The following is a 25,637-nucleotide window of genomic DNA, read 5'->3' as shown; positions in this document are numbered from 1 at the left end:
TATGGCCCCTAGCTAGGGGGCCTCGCCCGACTGTTATGACGAAAATGTCAACCCGGTATGCTACCCTTGATGAATTGGCGCTTTAAAGCATTTCATCATCGTTCGCAGTCTTATTTTGTAAACACCAATAAACTACCATGTATCAACAAGATTGAGTTACAACCTTACTGCGAAAGCATTTAGATGATAAAAATACAAATGGTATCTATATTATATGAATACATATACATAAATAAAGTAGCCGACAAATTACTTGGCAATAGTTTGTAATCGTTAGTGGTAATTATGAAAAACAAAATGTTCCGTTTATAGGTAAAGAAAGGTTAAAAATGAAACACATACAAAGTGAAAGATACATTTCATAGATTTATTATATAAAATCTTAACGCTACATCTGAATTTAACTTATTACAGTATAGTAACATGTGAAATTTACAGAGCTATTCGATTAGTACAGACATAATAATTAGTTATATAATTATTGCGCAAGATCATCCCGAGATAAGGGAAATCCTTATTTTATTATGCTAAATTCTTAAGTACCGAATCTTAGCTTACACAATAAACGATGAAGCTCAGATATTCTTACGTTTATATCTATTTCGATTTTGTATTTACATAATGATATGAAAGAAGTCTGAAAAATATATCTATTTGCGGAAAGAAAAGTTAGAAGCACCTATTTGCAATAACAAATTACGGTTTTGGTGTTATGGGTGGAGGTATTATGATACATACATATCAGTAAAAAGAAGATTAGAATTTTTCAATGTCACAGTTTTTTATTTTATGTTTCATTTATTACATAATGTATGGACAAAATTTTTTTTTTCATTGCGTGAAAACCTTCATAAAGTATTCATTAATAAAACTGGTTCATCAATATGCACTTACAGTAAAACATGTCAAATATGGAAATTCAATACATCCTTAGTAAAAATATTATCTTTTATAAAAAATTGATTTCAAATTTGTATTCAATCGCTACGTATAAATAGGGATCATGGGATCAGATGGCTGATACAATAATGTATATACAAGCATTTAGGTACAATGACATGATATGAAATTTAATAAAATTCCCAAGAATCTATTCGAATGATACGTGAAAAGTTTGATTAATTCCTATCATCCTACTAAAATGATATTATTTGTACAAAAATATGCAGAGATGTCTATTACACTGTCTACATTCAGCTAGTGAATATGTTGAGATTTTCTTGACTCTTCTAGTTCTGAAGTTAAATTAATTCAATGCTTTTGTTAATCAAGAACAAGTTATTGAGTAAATTCTTCAATATTAATGCAACTGCGAGTTGTATTCTGTCACCATTAGTCAAAAATAAAAAAAGAAATTATTAATATATTCCATGTAACATTTTTCATCCCAGAATTTCTACAATTCTTCCAATTAAACCACGTATGAAATTTAAGATGCGGTAAATTTTATCCCATGAGTTATCACTTCGGTTTTATGCAAATTTCATTGCCATTTTCAGTACATAACATGACAATTAATATTTTTTTAATTCTACAACGGTAATAAGAACAGCTAGGAATGAGTACACTAATTACTTTAGTATTTTAATGGCAAGAGTCACATTACTATTAAAACGGCAAGGTGCAGTTTACAGTATAAAAAGTCTTCAGTACAATTTCTTGGTAAAAGAACTTCGGGACTTAATTTTTCTAAACGAGTTTCTTATATATCACAGGCTTAAATTATATTTTACCATTAGGGACGTGCATCCTATACGTACACTTACAATAGGTACAGTTGAAACAAAATTAGGTAACTATTTACACAAATAGGGGAAAAATAATGAGGCGAACCCTCCCACAACCCTCGGAGATTTCAAATTACGGCCGCGGTATGGCAACACGGCAATACGTATCTATAGACTCATTAGTGTTCAACTACACGCGAAACTTCTTGATCCTTCGAACAAGTCTATCAATATCAAGAACATTTTCGAACCATTAACTACAAACAAAAAATAACTTATTATTTAATAAGGACAAATAAATGCAATACCAAATGTTAATAATACTCGCCATACATCAAATTGTAAATATTTCAAAGCATCGTCACATTGAATGCTTCCATTAATCTCGTTATAAAAATTTATTCCATTCAATAAATCTAACAATTTCCTATTTCCTTAACCAACGAACAAAGCGTACTTACAATTTGAAAAATCACGATTTCTACTCTTTACAATCCATATCCAACAAGCAACGCACAACGCTCATATTTTCTTCCATTAAAATTCAATAAAATGTCCATAAAATTTTTGAGTGTCTAATAATCACCTTCTCATGTCCCGATGTATTTGGAACGATGCACTGTTGCAGTCATTTTGTCACTACACTTATTTTTTTACGCTAGAGGGAGTCACTTAGGTACACTATATCTTGAGCTTGTCATACTATGGAGTCGCTACATCACTGAGTTTGGAGCGGATGGTTCTTGACGGAATCTCACGAGAATATGTTGAAATACTTGAGGCCAGCCGATACGTACGGTATCGGAATAACCCCGGCGTAATAGTTAACCGACTGAAACATGAGATAGGCGATGTTTAGAAGCTATCACACGATCTCGTTCGGATGCGAATTCTGATTTGAATCATTCTGCCTCGAACATTGCTGTGAACAAAAGAAAAGACAATATAAGTAAAGCAAAACATGGAACACTATTTATATTTAATTTATTATATTTAATTAATTTATATTACATGTGTACGTACCTCTTGCTTCCTCTCCCATGTCTTCATTGCGCTTTTATACTTTTCGAATTCGTGGCACCAATTGGAGTAAATCTTCTGATATTCATTACTTTTCTCTGGAGGCGTACATCTGAAAAGAAATATCGGATTCCATTCATGTGCCTCTAAAAATATAGGCTAATCGCACGTGTATATAGATTTATGTATAAAGATTTACCTATGAGTGTCGACGGTAATATTGTAGGAACATAGCAAGGATCCCCCCAGGAAGCAATCATATCTCCCCGCGTCTCCTTCGTTCACAGATATTATTAGGAGTCCATGTTCCGACGTTTCGATGTATTTCTCTGGCTTACTGTAAAGACATAAATAAAATATATGATAATATAAAAGTAGAGTACAACACACATCACATACCCTTTAAAGAAATACATAAAAAAATAATATAAATGTCAATGTTGGTTTGGCATTTAAAATGTATTAAAAGAAATAAAAACTGCTACGATCAAAATTATGCGCTCTCGCTATAAAATCCCCATGGGTGTTATACGATATCAATAAATTAAAAAGTTGTTGTTTAAATTCTTTGAAGATTTTGATTCTAAAATGGATTCATGCCTTTGATTAAATTCTGTGTTCACGCAGGTAAGCAAAGAACGTACCTTATTGTTTTATTTTAAATAATATCGAAATACAAACACCTAAGTATTTAAACATAGCGGCACACATAGCCAGATGTGACCTCAGATTTCGTGTAAACGTGCATTGCGGCGTAACAAAGTCACATAAAAGCGAAGATACAATTGTTTGAACGAAACTCCATAAACGAAGCCTTAATTCCAAGCCTCCCCTTGCATTGTAATTATACAGGCGGAAGTGCGATAAAAGCAGATTTGGAAACCCTTTAATTAATGTTGTTGCATGCGTGTTCAGTTCAAGTGTTTTATAAAATTTAAGGCGTTTAAAACGATGTTTGTCTTCATTGGAGTAATGGCGGAGGCGAACGGTGCGTTCCGGTGTTTGCCAATTAACTTGCCGTTTTTAATTGAAAGTAATGTTTCTGTTTTTAGCTACAACGCATCTGTACTGGGTATGTGTAACATTACAAAGTTTAACTTTGTAATTCTTAAGTACTCGCCATCATGTGGTCTTTGACGTTATGTGATAATGGTATGAAAAGTGCAAATTAAAAACGATAAGCTTTTGTTTTACATACATACATTCATACATATAGTGACCGACCAAGCGAAAAGTCTTAGAACGACTGAAAGGCGACGTTCAGCTATATGGCTTTATGATGGAAAAGAGATTCAAATATCCCAAGTTTATAACCCTATCCCTTTATAACGACATCCGTGGGAAAGATATGGAGCGGTTTAATTCTCAAGTGCCGGAAACCCTACGGCAGCTTTTGTTTTACAATTAAGAGCTTTTGGGCAAAAGCGTATTCCAGAATGTTAATATATAAACCTTTCATATCTCATTAAAAAAAGAAAAAAAATTATAACGCTCATAACTAAACGGTTTACACTTCAAGAACCAACATTGACATTTGAAATGCCTGACTTACTTGAAAGTGATGGGATGTTTCCCCTTGTCCCTGGAGTAGTGGTACCACGTGACAGCCCTGGGGTGCAGCACCTCCGGCATCTTAACGAAGCTCCCGAGGTGAAGGCTCTGCCCCCACGTGGCGGAGACTGTCTTCCGGGCGATGGAAGAGTCGCATATGTCCACGGTCTCGTTCACCACGTCTTGGATAAGCCTGAGTAGAAAAGATAAATGAAATGAGTAAAGGTCGTTTTGTATCTCTCTAATTTTCGCGTATTACCAATTTCATTATTAGGTTTGTACAGGGCCCGTTTTCCGCAAAGTTCCCCTTAACTTTGATGGGTTTTTGTAAGTCTTAGCTTTTTGAGCCTATCGAACCATAGGATTCGGAATAATATATTATACTATGTAAGTGATAGTTAAGTACTGTTAATGTGTCATTGCAACTGATGGTATGGTGTTATAATTATGGAACACCAAATAATCAAACCAAAAGTAAGAGATTTTCCGAAGAAATACAACATATCTCTATTTCATTTCTATCGTTTTAGTGGTTCATGCGCCAGGGTCGTAATGACACACATATACATATCACGTCTATATCCCTTGCGGGGTGGAATGGCCACGTTTAGCTGTATGGCTAAATTATGGAATTGAGATTCAAATAATAACAGGTTGCAAGTCGTAATTTAATGCAATTTTATAATAACATGATAAAAACTTACCCAGGCATGTACTCCCTGCAGACTCCAGCTTCCCTGTCCCACCCGCAGTAGGGGTCCCGGGCGCATCGGACACAGGCGTCGTATCTCCTGGCACACAACGCCAGGCGCAGCTGGAGCACCCTTCTATCTGATGCGGCGTATAAGGAACCATGGGCGCGGGATATGGCCATTGCCTGTAAAAAAGTAAAAAAATAAGACTAGTTTCTTGCGAGTTTTCACTTTTTTATTCAATACTTTGAATTTTTTTTTGGTGAAATTGTCTCTTTTAAAGTGTGCTTTCTAACCAGCATACATAAAATCACGCCTCTTTCCCGGAGGGGTAGGCAGAGACTACCTCTTTCCACTTGCCACGATCTCTGCATACTTCTTTCGCTTCGTCCACATTCATAACTCTCTTCATACAAGCTCGGCGGTTTCGGGTACTTTTGACCTGACCCTTTACCAGGACGTCCTTAATTTGATCAAGATACGTTCGTCTAGGCCTTCCCACTCCGACCTTTCCCTCCACACTCTTATGAAGAGTCTCTTATCATTAGCATTTTTCATACTACCCTATTCATTTTAACAAACTCTTCAACACTATACGAGTTGCGTATTGTGAAAGCAAGAAGCTTACCCGAAGGGGGTAATGGGTGTTTAAGATGCGAAAGAAATAATTCAAGAAAGTATTCAAGGATCATTACAAGTAGAAGTTGAAGTGATTTTATTATTTCTTTATATAATGTATAATTCTGTGCTATAATAGGGTACCTGAATTGGCTCTCCTGGTGTCACATCGAAAATATCGAGGAGAGCTGATTGACTGTCACCATTCCGATTCCATTGCACTATCTTGTGGATTTTACCCTCATCTGAAACAAAATGACCAAGTGTTAATAAATCTTGAATACATTTAAAATTTGGCTTTATTCATTAAACGAAGCCTGATGTGAATAAAAAATTCATTAAAGCTGAAGTCAATGTATTTTTGTAAAATTGTTTAATATTTGATTAATAAAGTTAAACATAAATAAGAGTAAAAAAGAGTTAAACATATGTTTTAATTACTAACTTTAACTCTTAGAGAAAATTATTTATTTATTATTTATTTAGTTGTGTGTGTGTGTCAAATATGATTAATAACTTTTATTGTAAGTAATTTGTATTATTACTACTATTAAATTTGCAACACATTTATATAAGTACTAACATTTTATTAACTAAGAATGAACAACAAAACAAACCCGTGAACTCACGATTACACCACGAAAAAGCATTCTTTTTTTATAAAAATTAATTTGCTTTTTTTCCGTATCTATTACCAGCCATTTCTTATAAAAAAGTAACGATATATATTTTTCTTTCAAACGGTAGCATGGAAACTACAAAACATTGTATCTAGGAGAATGTAAAACACACACAACCATCGTTTCAGAATGTATAAAACACAATACTTATCCAATAAACCTGTATTTCGTGCGTTTTCCGGCACGCACAAATTAATTGGCGCCATCATTTTGACGTGCCCTTATAATTTATCACACGGTTAAATAAGCAGTTCCGAATGAACACCGATTGTTTAGATTCGTGATTTAACTTTGGTTTGTTATAACGGGGCTCTAAACACGAATACTTTGTTATTTCAAGACTTAATAAGTAATTTTTAAGTTAAAGCGTGTTAGCCTATCACGGATCATCCAGGTTCAGGTTCAGGTGTTATCCAGGTTCTATTCCCAACTACATTTAGTTTTTTTTCCAAGAAAAACAAAATATTTTATTTTTGTAGTTCTTTTTTGAAACAGTTAACATACACACCTCGATTTGGCTGCCCAGGTACTGTTACTTATTAAGATACATTATCAGCTTAATCATACAATTTAGGTACCTGTACTTAACCAAAGACAAATTAAAATTGGAAATTTACGCACATGGCTAGTGCATTTAATCTCAATTTTAAATAACCTTTTTTAATTTTATAATATAAAGACAAGAACAATTGGAATGGAAAATATCACATACCTTTACATAGGTAAAAGAAGAAGGAAACACAAAAAAGGTCCAATACTAATGTATAACGATTATCGAGGTAAGAAAATAAATACCTAGTAGGTATTGAGACTTACCTAGAAGGTACTATAGGTAATACCTTTGTTAAAAAGTTTTGTTCCCAACGGGAAGGATCAGGATTTTGAAACAAACTTTATTGAAAAAGCATTTGTTTCCTGTTACAGTGTGTACGTATACCACACAAGTACGCATATCCATAATAAAACGAGAAACAACGGCCATCCTATACTTTATGATAAAAAAAAAATCTTATAATTTTACACTATGTAAAGTAACTATTATTTACACTCAGACTTTGAAGAATTCAGTTGAAAAAGCTATCTTAATAATACATATTGTTGGGCCACGAGGTTGCCTTCATGTGGGATATGGATTCTACGATCATTGTCCCAATAGTCGTATCTGCGGGTAGTCTAATAGCGAAGAGTCTCTACCAAAATCTAAGGAGGCTCTTACTAGATGGCTGGATGAAGGGTCAGATGCAGAAGGCAGTACTTCTGAATACGCCACGCATCGTCCGAAGGTTTCTTTCTCTGCAGGCCTAGCTACCGGTATCTTGAGTCCAATTCCGTTGATGGTAGATTACTAATTTTTTTTATAAATCGTAATTAAGGTAATTTATATAACTTAGTTAATAAAATATACTTCTAGTATCTGAGAAAGAGAGAGAATATAGGCATATTAAGTGATAAAAACCACTGAACATCCTGTCCAACTAACCAAATAAACACGTCAAACGGAAACACGACAAACATAGATGTAAAAGCCACGTTGATCAACAGAAATGTACCTAGCAACACTTATACGTCGGAGCGGACACATGTTTATTCACACAATCAGCGTATTACCATTCATTACAGGCTTAATATCATTACTGATTTACCGTTCAGCGACTGTAACAATAACATACTAGTGTTGTCACTATATCTGGTGACTTGAGTATAGGCTCCGTAAAGAATAACGACTCAGGAAACTGACAAGCAAAATTTCAAATCACTAGGCCCAGCGGTTTGGGCTGTTAGTATGTGTCAATCAGTGTCCTTTTTTTTTAAGATTCGTTAGGAATTGTATTTATCGTAACTTTTTCTATACCATTAAGTTTGTTCTGTTGTCAGTGAAGGTGAATTCATAAATCCGCAGTTAAAGTCTGTAATTTCTAACAAAATATGCATCATTTAAAGAAAAGCTCTGTATTCTATTATTAGAAATTATTCTTTACAAAGTACATCATAGGCATTTATGGGTATCGTATGGTTTATTCGATCAAATTATACATGATTTGTACTGTACATTTCATAAAACTTACTTATAATTTGTGTCTGCCACTATTACTAGTTTCTATACGAGTACGTTTCTATTCCATCTTAGCCTATGACACGTACGCGTTAGTATTGTGGACCGGGTTTGGTAATTTCGCTACATGCCGTAATCCAATTAGCTATTAAGATCCGTGGGCCGAATATTAATTCCCTCCTGATTCCGCTTTTGTAAGGAAATGGTGGCTGTGACCTTACGCGGTGCATTTGTAGTGGTCATGAGATTGTGTTACGATCGATTATTTGTTAGGGAAGTCCTGTTTTTAACCCTCGACGCGAGAAGAAGGAGTGTGAGAACTATTAGATTTGTCAAACCAGATGTTCTATAACAATCTAATTTGGTATGTTATATTATTATGTATTCTTATTTTGTAATAAATTTTCTAAGCAAATCTAAATACTGCAAAGAAACTTAAGCGTACAAAAAAATATAATATCCATTTCGGTTTCGTTTATTTTAATATTTAGACTATGTCAGGACAAGAAAATATAACTCATAATTAATCGTATTTTGATGAAATCGTAAATGTCCTGGTTGAGGTTAAGTTAAAACGAGTGCAAGAGGGAAAGTCTAAAACGAACGTACCTTGATCAAATTGGGGACGTAATATCAAAATGGTCTAACCTGAGAACTTGAAAAAAGAGTTTAATGATCGTGGAATAAGCGAAAGAAGTATGGAAGGATCGTTACTAGTTGAAATATGCAGTCCTTGTCTACATATCAGAGAAATAGGAGTGTTTTAATGTGGGTAAAAACCGATAGAGATGTTAAATCAATCAAATCAATTGGCACACTTAATTATAGAACGAAACAATCAAGTGTGAAATACGTCTACAGCGTTATACAGCCGCATACGTGTTTTAATACTTCCCAATTATCCTGAGTGGATTCGGGCAATATATCTGCCGGAATAGTATCATTTGTAGGCGACACAGACACCGCCAGGCCGACATCGGCCCGTTCAGCGACATCGACCTGAATAGACCTCGCGTTTGTAGTTTGTCTCCTACCTCGCGAGGCAAAAAATTTTTTTTCATACAGAACCTCTTTTAGATACTTACTATTTCATGCTTTTTAATAAAGTATACCAGCTCTGTACAAATTTACAATTGCATTATTTGTAAGTTTTTCTGTAACAGGCCCTTTTTATTCGGTAAATATCAGTAATCAATGTTACGTTAAATTTATACAATAGTATTATTACGCCATGCTTGTAAAATGTATAAAATAAATTATTCAAAAAGCGTTAGATAAAATGCCCTGTTGTCTCCACAGTAAAGTGGTAAACCTTGACACGCTGTGTTTTATATAGACAGAGAGTTGGCGATATCTAGTGCAGTCTATGTCTGTTGGCCTATTAGTATAGCTACGCGGAATGGTTTTGATTGACGGGAACATGTACCAGTAATTATGTCCTTGAATGCCGTAAAGGAAATCTCTGGAACGTATATCGGTATATTAACTGTCTCTAAGAAGAGAATTAGCATTGATTTGGGTAAATTAATGTTTGCTAATTGAGATACGTGATATTGACGTCAAGACCGTGTCACATGTTGTTTGTGTATATATGTAAATTTGAGAAGTATGAATTTGTGATACGACCGAACCATTTTCGTAGGCTGTCAAGTATGATAAGTAAGATCTTGATAAGATTCCTAAGACTTTTGAATTATTGTAAAGTTTGTATCAGTTATTATAAACTAATCAGTTTCTAAGTAGTTGTAAACTAGATAGCTATTTACAATGCCTGTAAGTCTTTAAAGATCTTAACTTCGCCAAAGTGTAAAAGACCGTATGATCGGTATAATGTGTGAATTGTTTTCATAAAAAATAATTTTCATTGATAGAAAACTGCATTTCCAGATAAGGGCATTTCCACTAGGAAATGATACATACATAAACATTCAAACAATTTCACACCCTATGCCGCTGTCTGAAAACTTTAAACACCTGATAAATCTTCCTTTTATAAAGTATTTTGATGCAACAATAAGTGACAGAAGGGGCATAGTGACGCGACGGGTGACATTTCAAAAGCCCTCCCGCCCTTAAGTACGTTGATGTGATAATAGGTACACGGGAAAACCTTCAACAAACTTGTCGGCAAAGCGGAGTATAGTATTCAAATCTGTTTATTACATAGACACAAAAGTATACAGAGGCGACGATTTCCAATGAATAACCAAAAATGTAGATTCTGAGTTTTGATTTTACATTTATATTATGATTCTATCTTATAATATGTGGTAAGCTTTTGAAATTTTTTATTTAGATCGAATATTACACATTTTGGCTCAATATGTTGGGGTCATTTTGTAAACAAATTTCGCTTTGTAGGTACTGATGTGTGTAAATTGTTTTAAATATAAAAACAAAGGTATTTTGCGGATAATAAATAAATTATATTTTAAATTTATTGTTCTGGTGGGTTCTAAGCTATTATTATCTAATGATGTATCTCTTTTTTATCAAACGGCCTGTCTACCACCTTTGAACGTCTGTGGTTTTACATAACATACTGTAAGCTTTTGCACGTGGTACGTACTCGTGCTTACTGATATTGCCGTGTATTAATGTACTTTGCGATACATTGATATAGTATGTTGTATGTTAATGGAAGCAGTGGAGTGTCACGTCAACTCCTTAATGGTATCGATTTGAGATTTGTGCGGGTCGCTTGTTCTGTCTCTCTTCTAATCAATAGCGACAATTATTTATGTAGAGGTAATTATGTCGTCAATTTATATTCAGTTACTATAGAACTTGTCATCTTTTATAGGAACATCTACACATGGAGACGACAAAAACCAAAAGTCATGGGTCACTAAGGCCACGTCCCGTTGAAATCTTAAAAAGGTGATAGATTGCTTGCTCAATGAATAAAAAACGTGACTTGATTCTTTTTTTATTTTATCGAAATCTAGGTATATAAAAATTTTATCAATGCCAGTCAGTGCCAATAAACTCTTTTGTTTCTGATGTATAACAATACCAATAGCCATTTATTCCGATCACTGGCGAGCAAAATAATTAAACAATCCCACAAAGGTCGGCCGCTCCCGAGAGACCTCCCTAACTATAACGAATTTCATAAGGATATTCCGAAGAAAACCTAAGAACGAAGCCATTGGTACGCGCCTGGTTTACAAAGTTATCAATTAGTTTTAGTGTTTGTATAATGGATTGAATTAATTTTGATGTTAGTGTTATTACAAGATTTTTAAGAAGAAAATTACTATAGAATATAGCCTTTGCTTGCTTTTATAAGGGCTAGATAGATTCTATACCGGCTTGCAACGTACATACATACCTACATATAATTACTTCGTTATGCCTTAGGTAGATAGAGCCGGCAGTCTTGAAAAGACCGATAGCCCACGTCCAGCTGGTTGGATTAATGATGAAATATAGATTTTTATAGTGACTGGTTGCTACAAGACAGATTAATAAAAACCGTCAATTTTAGTAAAATCTTTACAACCATATATAAAAATCACACCAAAGACTACACCTTTCTACTTGCTAACATTCCTGCATATTTCTTTCGCTTCATCCACTTTCCTCAAAGCTCGTTGGTAAAATCTATTTGAATGAAAAATACAGGAAAAACGGAAAATACCACTTAAAATTTATCTCTGAAGGTTTATTTGCGAATGATCACGGGACCCCAATAACTGTCTCAGAAGAAATAATCCCGCAATTCAATAAAGATTTCTCTTCGACGGGCCTAAGTGAAAACTTTTTGCAATCCCCGAACAATATAAGTTCTATTCCTCCAAGTGGTATAAATTCACGAACACAAAGTAGCTGTAACATCTTTATTGCTTCATAAAAATCTCAGCATTCACTAATAGTTGTACTAGTTACGAATCCAGTGGGCGATTGTTTTCACGTGGAACTTTTGTAGCCGATTTATTTAACTTGATATTTTATGATATCATGCAACGTTATAAAACTGGATTTACTTCAAAGTTTCGCTTGTAATTGGTTTGTTGAAATAATAAGATGAATACCTTTTTACTCAACCCGTCGCAAAACCTGATTAGCAAAATACATAAATTAAACTTATAGATCTTTATGAGATTTACTTATGTACACTTATCCATTAACCCCCCAATGAGACTATTGTATGTACATATGTATACTTAAAATATAATAATATTTCACAGAAAAGCATACTTCCCAATATAGTATCGCGCTCTGCAAAACGCCAAAGATAAATCCCCGATTGGCGTATGAGCGAATTCGGCAGGAACTTTTATCACGGATCGCAATATGTATTTTATAGGCGCCGTAAATCGAGGAACGTGGCTTTTTAACGTTTGCCCGCGAGTACTTGCTCGACTTTTACGAGATTCGTCGCTCCAAATTTTATGTGAGTATTATATAGACCAGGAGCCTGCTGCCTGTTTTATTTTTTTCAGTTGTATCAATCTTAATATTTGTGAAAATAACACAAAACAACGCCTCTTTCCGAAGTAGGCAAATTACATCTTTTCTCATGCCTGCAATCTTCACTTGATCTTTCCGAAGACGTCCCCAACTTGACCAAGGTTTGATTCGTAGGCCAGAAGAAATGTGTGACAGTATAGCATAGCTTCTATTGAATAGCGTTATAATTTTGATCATGATCATATTGTGATCATAATTCTTAATGATATAATGAATGGAATTGATGTAACTTATATTAAGAGCAATATATTAAGGAGTCAAATAATATTTAGTTTTACACGATTTATTCCTATCATTATATGAATAACAACGATGTTATTAATGACACTTATTACAACAAGTTATAAATAAACTGGTCACTAACGTACTTTATTTAAGGTTACCTCTCGGATTAGGAAAATCGACCTGCGCTTGCTGACCCCTTAGACTATTTATAGCCAATCGATATGAATAATTGTGTTTGTAGATAGTCCAGGCGAAGTTTCGATAACACTCATTGGCGCGATAAAGACCGCCGTTTGAAGGCATTCAATTACAAGGGTGAAGGCTAAATCGATTTAGTGTCAGTCTATTTGAATCAGGTTTGAGAAAATTGACGGACGGTTTTTGTGACCAAGTAGCTCAAGTTTATAGACTGGAGATGTATTTCGGTCAGGTCAAGATGGAAACCGATTATTCTCTGTTTGTCATAAGTTTCAGATGCCTGTTAGTATAAGCAAATATTCATATTGGTCATCAACAAGTAAAATTGGAGTGAAATTTTTTAATGATAAATTATATGTATTCTGACAACAATCTTGCGAAAAACCATGTTTCCTAAATTCCTTTGGAAGCAGAGAAATAGGAATTGAATAGTTAGTAGGTAGGTTTAGTTTAAGCAATGCAACTGAACGGGCCCATTTGGTCTTATCGAGACTATTGGTAATGTTTACCCCGTTAGGGATAAAGACGTGATTACATGTATGTATGGTTTTAATAAACAAAAAACTAGAAATCTTATTTCAGAAAGTTATACGGCATCTAAAACTCAGCATTAATACCTTAAACAAACCCTTAAAACAGTAATAAATGGCATTTCGGCATTGTGGCATTCGCCCGGCATATTTTATTCGGGTATCAAAACAAACGGTTCAACGTTTATTTATCCCATAAATATTGTATTTGAGATGCGAAATAACTGCGTGCCGGTTGGCTCGGGTTATTCTGAACACGTCTGAAAGGTGTATTTTTAAGAAGGCTTTCACGGTGGTCGGCATTAGGATGCCGCGGCGGCCCCGAAACTTTCCCGTTCCTGCACCTTTTGATATTCAATATACTGCGGGACCTAAGCAATCCTTTGATGAGATGTTTTATGCAAAAAACGTTGGGCCCCGTTAGCGGGGCGCGAATAAACGTTCAAAAGTGAACACATTAGTATGCCCGATATTGTGCGACCTGCGGCCTCACCCTCCACTTTTGGGGGAATAAAAAATCAATGTTTATTCTCGACGGACGCGTTTCGAATGCTAATTATAGGTATAACTAATTGTTTTGTGTTTGTGTAAAGGCGCAATCGTTTTGTAAATCGCTGCCGAGGGCCGCGATGGATTTGCGATCGGATTTTGTTTTGTTACCACCATTTTTAATTGATTCTCTCGTTTCGCAGCTGTTTCTAAACGTGATGTTTGTTTGATAAATTGACACATCAATCAATGTAATATCGCAAGATTACATGAACAATAATGAAGTTGCAAATTGTTGGAAGTTCGATATTGTTAGATATTTGCGAAATGGCGTGCTTCAGTGTAAAAGACAAGGTGTTTCGAACTATAAATTACTTCGGGAATTCTGTGCCGGCGTATCGTATCGTAACTGGCAATAAATATCGTTCATTTTCGTCTTGTGGGCCATGAGCGAGCCGGGATACTGTCTCGGCCAACTCGCTCCAAGCTGCCGACTGCAGCCAACGGGTGAGTCTACTTGAATTATATATATTTTATATGATTCGAGTACATATATTTTATAATTATTTATTTATTTCTTTACAAACTTTCAACAATTTTGAAACTCATATATTTTCTAAATACGAGGTAAGATTCCAATTAAAAGGACTTGATAGTTGCCTTTCTTTAAAACTGTTAATTCACCGACTTTTAGACTTCAGTAGATTAGCCTGCACACTAAGCATAGTTCATGAAACAATGATCTTTTCTATTTGATGTCTTACCTTTAAGTGGAATGACTCCACTCGAAGTACACTGTGCACTACAGCACTGCTGCTGCAATAAACTGCCGACGAGCATACCTCAGCCGCACCTTAACATATCATTTTGCGGCACCGCATTTCATGTTTATGGCAAAACTTGGACTTCATGCACTTAAGCAAATGGGTTTCCGATACTTATAACACCGATATTCGATGCGTATCGCTACATTTTATGCATGGCAAGCTATTTTGTAAATTATTACCCGCATTATTCCTGCAGCATAAATAAAGCCGAGAGGAAGTTTAGAATAATGTACTACGATTTGTTCAGATACTTTCCCAATGAGTTATTGCTGCCTTATTTTCAGCCATTTATAATTTTATTTATTCATGCAACGAATAAAAGCTTGATTATAACATAGCGGACGGTATTTATTTATTCATACGTTTAATGCAAGTTAAATGTTGAAACATTCCGAAAACTAAATTTGCGACATCAAAGGACTTAGCATTTTGAGAGCCCGTGCTGATATAATTGTCAGCAAATGGCTGTAACATTTTGGCGGCGACTGGACCATCAAGCCGACTGTGAATTTTAAATCGTTTTTAATAGTATCCGACGGCCACATATGTTGTCAAAGCCGGCCGTCGCTCGTCCAGCCTGCAATTTGATTCCCATACGTTATCCTAAACTTTTATAAACCTTACTTTTTCTGTGCGCCGTTGCAAAAAGGGAGGTGCGTTCTTTTGTGCTCGGCACAAACGCGTTGTAATTACGTTTGGAGTTTGTTGTTACAGACTGAACCCGCGCGATACGTGAACATTATAATGTTCGTTTGTTTACAAAGGCGCCCTTGATACTAAAGAGTCGCGGCGTTGACGTCTAACTCGGGGAATTTAATTAACTTCGTTAACTTCTAAATACTCTTAACGTCTTTGATACCTCGCCTCCCTCCATTGACAAACACGCGCGGGTGTGTGCATGACAGTCGCTGTCAAAGTTTTATCAAGGCGCGCGGTTCAAGCTCGTCTGGCAACAGTGATGATAAAACAAATGGCACGAGGCAGCCCGCATTGCGGGGCATCACACGCTCGTTTCTCATTGTCTGGTCGCACCTCGGGCCTCGAGCTAGTTCAACTTTCCTCCGCTGCAGTTTAATGCATATTATAACGCGGTAAGCACTCCAAATGGGCTAAGCGGCGAGGCAATATCACAGCCGACGCCAGCGCACGACCTCGCTCTTTATTGAAAGAGTAAACTGTCCTTTTTCACGGGACGCCTCGAGCACTTTTGTGAGGGAATTTCGTGCAACTTATTTCGCGCTCGGAGTGTAAATAATAGTGAACTAAGAGAGCTCCGGATTTGCGGTCTCTTCCTCTTTTTCCTCTTTGCTGCGGTTTGAATACACGACACCATTTATTGTACCACTGTCACGAAACCGGCACAGTGCGCTTAAACACTTTATTGCATTTTAGTTCAAGCTGTACCGCATATACTACCACACGAGGAGCACATACCTCGAAATATGGCAACAAAGTTACATTGTGGAGATTAAGTTAGAGTAATTATAACGGTACGTGGTTATGGAATGGGAGGGAGCGTCAAAGGTAACGTTTAAACAATTTAATATTCCACACGAGCATTTGAAGGCAACTCGAACGTAGCTCTGCTTTCGTAAAAGTTCCGTAAACGAACCCCCCTTCGTTAGATATCTACGTGAGTTTAATCTAGTCGTGGCCGCAGCGGCGGGGCGGTTCAGTCGAGAACGATTTCCAGGAAAATTGGTGAAAATTGCAACAACACAGGCGAAAATTACCACTAGGAGGCGTTGTTTAGCGCGGGGAATTTATGCGCCAGTGGAAATGTGACGTAGAGCCTGCGGTCTACGCGGGCTACGTGCCGGTCGTAGCAGCTCGTAGCACTCGTAGCACTCGTATTACGCCGGTGCTACGAACACCGCATTTAAGCGGCTTTCCGACTCGCTATCGAGCTAATACTGTTAAGAGTTGCGGTTCAGCCTATCACTTTGAAACAGGGTTATTGTTACGGATATCGCTTTTTTTGCAAGAAAATTGCATTTTTTCTAACACTAATGTTATGATATTACTTTGGTAGGTGAAAAAGTACTGTTTTTATTGATTGACCTATTAAACAGACGATATAGTGACTCGACGTTAGACTAAACTTGTCTAAACCAAACTAGTTATCAGGTTTTGGTAAGCTTTTAGCGATCATTGTGAGTCAGAGGATTAGTAAAGACGTCACAGGGTAGTTTAGAAAAGAAACAGGTATATTACTCCTTTTGTGGCAGTATATTTGGAGGTATTTCTACTCTACCTTTAACTACTATCTGGTTTCATTGTTCCCGCATGGAATGAATATTGTAGTTAAACGTTACCTTGAATTAATAATATTTAATATAATCATGTGGAAAACATAACAATGACCCTAAGGTGTAACTAGATTAAAAATTTAATAAGATGTGTAGAATACTTTTTTTTTTTCAAATAACTTCTTTTTATTAGCTCAAAAATGCTTAAATTAAACATTGAAATGGTGCAACGGATGGTAGAATAAAACTAAAAGCACGTATGCAGTTATTGTCGGTTTAAGTCAATAAATTGACGTACACACAAAAAGCGCTTAAGCTATTGCTGTTTCGCACGCCATTTCAGAAACAATACGTATAATCGGTTTTTCGTGTTTTAAGCAAAATCCCTGTTTCGAAGCTGAATGTATGAACTCGTGGGTAGAATTCGCAGACATAGATTTAGTTAGACCTCCAGTGCTAAAATTAAGTCCGACGGACTTTTTTTTGATAGCTTCATTCAATATCTATTATGATTGTCATTAAAAAGCATAAACATGTAAAGCACATAACATAAAAAGAAAGGTGATAAAAGAAAATGTATTTCTTACTAAGCCTTGTTGACTTTGTGGTAAATAGACACGCTTAGTCTTCATATAGAACATTATGTAAGATGACGAAAATGGACTAAATGGAGAGAGAAACGTTACGTTAAACGTTACCAACGTATTTCTATCGGACCCTGGGCTCCACATTACAATAGTGGAGGGTGTAACTGAGAACAAGCAAATATTAGAAAAGGTGACAGGGCCAAACCTATCTAGATCAAGGTCTTCTAAAGAGGAACCTCGGGCACGCCTTTGATATGATTCTGGATTGGGCAAGTCAGGTTTCATTGGGTATCTGATCTTTGCAGAGGAACTCAGAGAGCATGGAGAAGCCTGAATGTGGAGGATTCCTCACGATGATTTCCCTCACCGTACAAGCATTGGCTAGCACTTACACTAATGAAACTAAACTGAGAAAAGAGGCATTGGTCCATAGGTATGCTAGGGTTTGAACCTGTGCCTGTATCTACCTAAAACAAGGTCTGTGGTAGTAATCCAATGGCATGCAGCCGTCGGGTGGCCGCCGTCCAGCCGTCACGAGCGAGACGAATTATAGCCTTTGTGGCACTTTCGCTCTTTTTAATTTCCCAGTAGGCAGGCATTTTTTAATTCGCTTTTATGAAATTTTATGTCGTCCCATGTCTGCCCTGATTGTGACTGCGTTCCGTTCCACGCTGATTGTTTCAAGTGCGCCTGCATTGGCGAGCGTGTTATTCCCGACCGTTTCAAATATAATTTCGCTTTTTATGAGTCCACTCCATTCGGGCTAATGCATTCGTTAACTATTCCAAATTCAAATTTAATTTTGGAACAAAACGTTTGGCGGATAGCTGTGATTTGGACGTTTTTAATTATGCAAGATTGTTGTTTGAGAAAATGAAGCTGCATTTTTGAAATCGAAATCTAACCATATAGACTGTAGGTTTAATTATTCATTTAATTGATACCTATTTTTTTTCATTGAAATATCAACCAAAAAATGGACCTAATCTTTAGGATTGACTTTTTGGATATATAGGTTGACTTTTCAATTGGTTGACTAATAGTTTTGTAGATCCGAACTAAAACACTAATTAACTTGAAAACCAGAGTTATTTTTATTTTCATAAATATTAGTAAACTTTCACGTGTTTTATTAAAAATTGTTAAGAATGTTATACTTACTTGTGCCAGCGTAGTACACGGTGTAGTCAAGCTGGTGACCCTGCATTTCCACCTTCACCCGGTCTACCACCAGCCTCGTGAAGAAAAGGTCCCGTTTGTAGTAGATCGGCTTCTCATTTTCATGGGAAACCGCGCTGTCCATTAGGGGGTGAGACCTGAGAAAATATATTTTGGTGAGACATACTAAATTCAAATACCTAGTTATTTTAATTCTATAAGTTACCTTTTTAGAAACTAAACAAATTAAAAAAGTAATTAGTCTTAACTTGTGGAAGCTCTGGAGACACCAAACTAAGCCTTTGTCTTAGGACACCAGGCCATTTAAAATGTGAAAAAATATGTGTTTGTCAGAGGAGCAAAAAATTAATGCGAATGCGAGCCTATCTTTGTACAAAGGCTAGTATTACCTTTTGACATTAAACTAAGATTTTAAGTATTCATCTTCAAACAAATTATTCATCCCGACTTCTGATTCCCAGAAGTAATTTCATTCAAATATCAAGATTTGTACAGAAATTAATTCTCTTATTAGTGTCGCCCGGTGAACACTTTATATAGTTCCCAACAATATTGAATCTATTTATATTTCCTTGCAAATCTTAGCGAGCGAGCGAACGTTTAATAAAGGGCACTTTATTTTTATCTTCTGAAATTAGACTCTGTTTCAACTTTCGACCGGTCGAGCGAGTTGAATTGATCTGAAATTAAATTCAATATGGAGGTAAAGGTTTCTAATAAAGGTGTCGCCGCAGCGAGTCGGAAACATAGCGGCCGTCGATAACAATGAGGCGCGGAGCGCGACAGTGGCGCCACAGCGCGACGATACTGTCGCACCAACACCATAGATAAAAGCGTTCCGCGCTGACAACAAAATACCTCATTCGTTTAATTAAAACGTACACTCCTGATGTGAATAAAAAATATTATACTATTTTCAGCAGACTGGTTCAGGTGAAGTGTTAAAATCTCAACGTTTCCACATGAGGATCGTGGAAAGCGGGGAAAAAAAATAATTGAACGCTCTCCGGGTGAGAGCGTCGGATAATTAACAGGACGTGTCGCCAGGATAAAAGTGCCTGTGGATTTCAATGAGCGCTGAAATCCTGGATTCCAAGCAGTCGAAGGATCGTGTTTCACGATTTTAAGTGACGATTTTCTACTTTGTTTACGTCCGGCGCTTGTTACAATAACGACAGAGCTTTTGTTCTTTTTAGCTTTCGACGCTCGGCTGTGCTTGAAAATAAATTAATTCGGTGCATAGCGAGCTTTTTGTTTTAATGAGGACACAACAAAGTCTTTGAAACGGCTGTTGCTCTGGCATTGTATATCTTAATTCGATACTTGTTTCAAATGATTGAATATATACCTTTAGAGGATTATTATTTTCACAACATTTTTAACCAAGTAAAAATATAAACCCAATATGGAATCTTTTATACTTAGGAGTCTCGAATACATTGTAAGTATTCATCAAGTAAAATTGGAATCTAAATATAGGTAAAGAATCACTGCTTGATCTTTACTGAACGGATCACACCATTAGACCGGCATACAAATACCGAGACGTAGGCGTTCTTTAGAAAGGATTTCCCTAAAATTTCAACTGAAGTTAGTGTAGCATGAATGACTTCTTATATAATATTCGTTTTCATATAACAGTATTTGAATACATTTATTTCAGTCTAAAAATAAAATAACGAACTCTCGACAAATTCAATACACGCGGTAGTTCTACTTGTACACATTAGTGACTATGACGGTATGAAATTTTGTGTAAACATGAGAAATCCCCCACATTTAACCTTACATTATACTTTACACAAACATTCTTTTCTATTTGGAAAGTTTACATGGACAGATCATAGATTTTACTCTGAACAGAAACTCAAGGCGGGCAGGGCGGACGGAGGCTCAACCTTTAGAACATTGCCACTGACTTATTAAATAAAAGGCTTATTAAAGAAACTTTTCCTCTTTCTCCTACGTTATCCTGATCACATTATAAACTCTCTGGTCGGGGTGCGCCTTTGGGTACTCCCGGCGACCTCCGCAATCTTTGCAGTGGAACCAAATTCATATAGTGTCATGTAAAAACAAACCTGCCATTGCATCATGGTAAAGCACTATATAAATGTGCCTTATGCCTTAGGCGCTTTTTACGACATGCAAGAAGTTGTCTTGTAAAGAGTCCGGAACAATCAGCATAATTAAAAGCTTCATTAAAATAAACTGACCTTATGAAATTGAGGACAGTATCGGGCAATGACGCCGTATCATTAACACACGTCCCAGGTCTTGGTTCCGGGACTCGGCTGCTGATGACGGGTAGCCAGGCGGAGCTGGAAGTAGCCTGGTCCTTGAATTTCCCCTCGAAAGCCTTCTGGATGTCTCCGATGGTGAAAGTGCAGATCGCAGACCCCATGAGTCCGGTGGAAGCGGTGGTAAAGACCCCGTAAAAGCGGCTGTCGTCACCAGGGACTTTGTAGATGCTCTCTGTCAAAATATAAATAAAATTAATATAATTTATCGGGCTTGTCTTTAGAACCCCAAAGTTCTTCCCTGACCCTGACCTTATTGCTTGACCGGGGACCGAACCTATGACCTGTGTTTCAAGGGAACATAACCACTGCGCCAAATAGGCCGTAAAAAAGGTGAATAAATTAATGAACAATTTTTGGCATTGCCGTGAAATAAGTCATTCGAATAAGTAAAACAAACATTTTACCAATTTTAGAACTTGTGTCAACATCTATTAAGAACAAGTCATTGACGAGAGATTAAAGAGGATTATATAAATTATTATTTTCGTTTAATTTCTAAGATGAAAGAAAACTGTTGTCCAAATAGAATGAAAAGAAATTGTTAACCTGAAAAAAATATTAAATACGAGTAATCTTATTACTCGCAAAATTTTCCTAAGATAAAACGTCTTAGAAAATAAAGTTAATCCTCGTAAGAAATTAATCTTAAATAAATGTAAAAGAATATTATTTATTCAATAAAAATATAAAGTAGTTTTTGAGCAAAACTAAATAAGAGTAATGTAATTAACCTAGTTCTTACATTTATTTGCTTTCTTTTACGGTTTTATCTGCGTTTGATATGATCACGGTTTTTACTTTAGTTAAAATATTTAGCGTTCCCCTTCTTTCTATTTCTCTCTGACTCTTAGTAAATTAATCTAAATCTGACTTATGGTATTAAAATCGTGAACGACATTGTTAATATGTTTTTGTAGAGAAATATTCTGATAATATAATAGTCGCATTACAGTCTTGCTCATAATCACACTGGTTTTTTTTAAATTCACGACATGTACACAAGACTATATTGTCTTAAGCGAACTTAGAACTTTGAAATCGATAGCTGAAGATTAAATCGTCATATCGCGAACGCTGTGAAGAAAGAGAGAAGATAGAAAATCCTTTTTCTTGTGTGATTTTCTCTTCATCAAATCATAAAAGTTTAATTGCGGAAATGATACACATTCAAGCGAGAATTTATCAAGTACTGTCAAGACGCGTAATCTGTTCTTAGTTACGAAGTCGGGGGAGTCTACTATCAAATTGTTATAACTGTGGGGAACTCATATCTCGATGTCACCGAAAGTTTCCGCCACAATTAAACTAGTTCACGAAATTAACGTCACTTTAACAAGTAAGTATCTGTTTTGATTATGAAGTATTGTGATGGGATTTTCTTGGAACTTTATATTTATTTGTCGAAAGTGTAGTGGACTTTATGATAATTTAATTTATATTGTACATATTTTTGTACGTATGTTATACTACAGTACGCCCACGACTTTGGTTTCCGTTCCTGCGGGAATTTCGGGAAATATTTAGAAAACTTTGTGCACGCTTAGACCACATACGGAACCTACTTACATGCCAAAATCTCTGGAGCATCGGTTTGATGCGTTAGTATGTCAGTGTCCTCTTATATACTTATTAAAAAAAAACCAAATACAATTAGACGGCGAAGCGAGCGCGGTGGATTATTAATTATTTCAATGAAACTTTTAAAAAATTTGAAGATATGTTTACTAGGTGTTAACATTTTCAAAATAGCTACTTATTGTGATTCCTTATCCTTCCTCTTTGTTAAAACACAGCCATATTGTAAAAAGTTGTGGGTAAAATTTGGACATTTTCCAAAATGTTATAATTATATTGGCATTATGAATTTCTAGTGCGGAATATATCAAGCTGAAAGTTGTTAAATTTAAACTAGACCGGTCACGCGCATTGCTAGTTAACTTTAATTTATTCATTAATGAACATTAAATAATAATGTTCATTTAGTTTAGTACTAAATATTAATAGCCAGATTATTTAACGTTTTTAGTACTTTGGGCTTAACCCGATGGAGTATAAATTTGCAAAAAGTGTTCTCTTGTCTCTTTATCTCTATCTACACTAATATTATAAAGAGGAAAACTTTGTTTGTTTGTTTGTTTGGTTGTAATTAATAGGCTCAAAAACTACTGGACCGATTTTAAAAATTCTTTCACCATTCCAACGCTACATTATCCACGAGTAACATAGACTATATTTTATTTTGGAAAAAAATAGGGTTCCGTAATATATTTGGATTTTTCGGACACAAACTGAAAAAAATCAACCAAAAAGTTACTTATTTTGCGTACGCTGCCTAAACTACAAAAGATAGAACCTTAAATGTTTTAATTAATTGTAGATCTTATAAATATCTACAAAAAAGTCCGCGACACACTATACCTATCTATGTCGAGTGAGTCACAACAACCATATTTTTATTTAGAAATCTTGAATTTTTTTTGGTCTACATTTAAACGCGTTTTTTTACTCATGCTATTAATCCTTATCAAAATAATAAGTACAGTTTATGTAGATAATATTTGGTCTTTGAATGATTAAAATTGGACGTTTGGTTTTGAAGTTGTGGTGAAATTAAAATATTACGATTTCTGCTGCACGGCCCGTTGCGAAGTGGGCGTCACCAAGGCCAGGGGTCGTGCGCGAAGTCTAATAATTTTCATGAGATTATTTTTAGATTTTGGTATCGGCTGTGCATCCGTGCGAAGCCGGGGCGGGTCGCTAGTCTTTCAATGAATTGTATTACCTGTTCATTTTTTAAGCTATGCACTTCAATAGTTAGGTTTTTTATGTATCTGGGTTAAATAGACATAGGGTTAGAGAAATTTAAACAATTATATCCAATTCAGAAACATTATCAAACATATTTTACAACGTCTACAATGGACATACAAACCATCTAGCTTTTAGAAAACTTCAGTACATTCACTAAAACCTGTTCATATTGATTCGACACTACTGAATTGGCGTCACAAATATAGCCACCTGAATAAAAAGTCACATACAAATTGGCAGCGACTAACGAGTTGCTAGACTTTCCCGTTGACCCCTGTTCGCACCTGGAGCTGTCGTTACACAAACAAACCTATTCCGAACGATTAACGTTTCACTAGACTTCGCGTAAACGTTCCTAATGGTGCAGCCAACTCATGTAAATAACACCTATAGCAAATACTCAGCACTTGAGTACCTATTACATTCTCATGAGTTATGCAGCGAGGGGTGGGGGGCGTGTGAAAAACCGTGGCAAAACCGGAGCCCGAACTTTAATATTAGATGAACACAGTCTGGGAGGTCCGGGCCTTTGGGAGCACAGAAATCGGCTAGACTTTTGTCGTTTAAATCGTAGTGCACTTTTGAATTTCGAACTAAAATATTTGCTAGAGATTGACAGTCAATATTTGGAGAGGCGAGACGGAGGAAGTCGTAGTCAGATTGTGAGTTAAAGTCAGGGAGATTTTAAGTACACAACCTCTTTCGTACTAAAATGTACTTACGCTTGTTGCAGCGTTTTATTTTAATTTAAGTTTTTGAACTTTGTAACAAGAAGAATTTTTACGTAAATTCATTAATCAGCGGTATATTAAAAATATTGAAAGATAGATAGACTCTTTATTGTACCATAAGAAAAAAAAACAGAATTTATTTGTTGTGATCACTCTAGTTCGCTACTTTAATGGTGTTAAGTTCAATTCACGAAGAGTTTTCTAGTTAGTAAACTCACATATTTTTCGTATTGTAAAATTATTTCTTTAATATAATTGATATTAAGGCTCATACGTACTCAAATAAAAATGTTATAAAAACTTACGTATCTCATTGAAGTAGAAGGGGAACTCCCCTGGGATGCTGCAGTTAAGCCTGGCCTTCAGGTACGTGGCCCAGTTCTGGCTAAGGATGTTCTTCCCCCCGGTGTCCCTCTTGCACACCCTGGCGACCCTGGAGTACACCGCCTTGCCGCAGTTGATGTATTCCACAGCCGTCTCCCGGAAGAAGAATAACACGTATTCTCCAACGTCGAAGGATCCAACGAAGTTTGGTTCTAAAAAATAATAATTATAATTTTTAATTTAAAATATACTTTTTCGACTGGTTTAAATTGTCATGTACTTATATAAGTAATAGAATTAGAAAATGGGTAAAGAAAGAATCTTTTCTAACGAACCTCTTTGCCTCTGATTCGTAATATTTCTTAAT

The 25,637-nt window shown here is 35.8% G+C and overlaps 1 protein-coding gene across 1 annotated transcript in view; it reads right to left on the bottom strand.

Moving 5' to 3' along the window:
* Positions 1–394: 394 nt before the first annotated feature.
* The window catches only part of LOC106140536 (semaphorin-2A), a 132,035-nt gene continuing 106,792 nt past the window's right edge, over positions 395–25,637 (bottom strand). The window contains exons 8-16 of the mRNA XM_060948299.1: positions 25,252–25,482; positions 21,318–21,576; positions 19,084–19,238; positions 5,753–5,853; positions 5,003–5,175; positions 4,300–4,491; positions 2,947–3,084; positions 2,751–2,859; positions 395–2,649 (exon numbers count right to left, since the gene is read on the bottom strand). Coding sequence (XP_060804282.1) covers positions 2,593–2,649; positions 2,751–2,859; positions 2,947–3,084; positions 4,300–4,491; positions 5,003–5,175; positions 5,753–5,853; positions 19,084–19,238; positions 21,318–21,576; positions 25,252–25,482 — 1,415 coding nt within the window. The 3' untranslated portion in view covers positions 395–2,592. The remainder of the gene's footprint in view (positions 2,650–2,750; positions 2,860–2,946; positions 3,085–4,299; positions 4,492–5,002; positions 5,176–5,752; positions 5,854–19,083; positions 19,239–21,317; positions 21,577–25,251; positions 25,483–25,637) is intronic.

The sequence above is a fragment of the Amyelois transitella genome, chromosome 15 (genome assembly GCF_032362555.1).
Source record: "Amyelois transitella isolate CPQ chromosome 15, ilAmyTran1.1, whole genome shotgun sequence".
Lineage (NCBI taxonomy): Eukaryota > Metazoa > Arthropoda > Insecta > Lepidoptera > Pyralidae > Amyelois > Amyelois transitella.
Note: the sequence above shows the minus strand (reverse complement) of the source record. Positions and strands in the feature narration are given on the sequence as shown.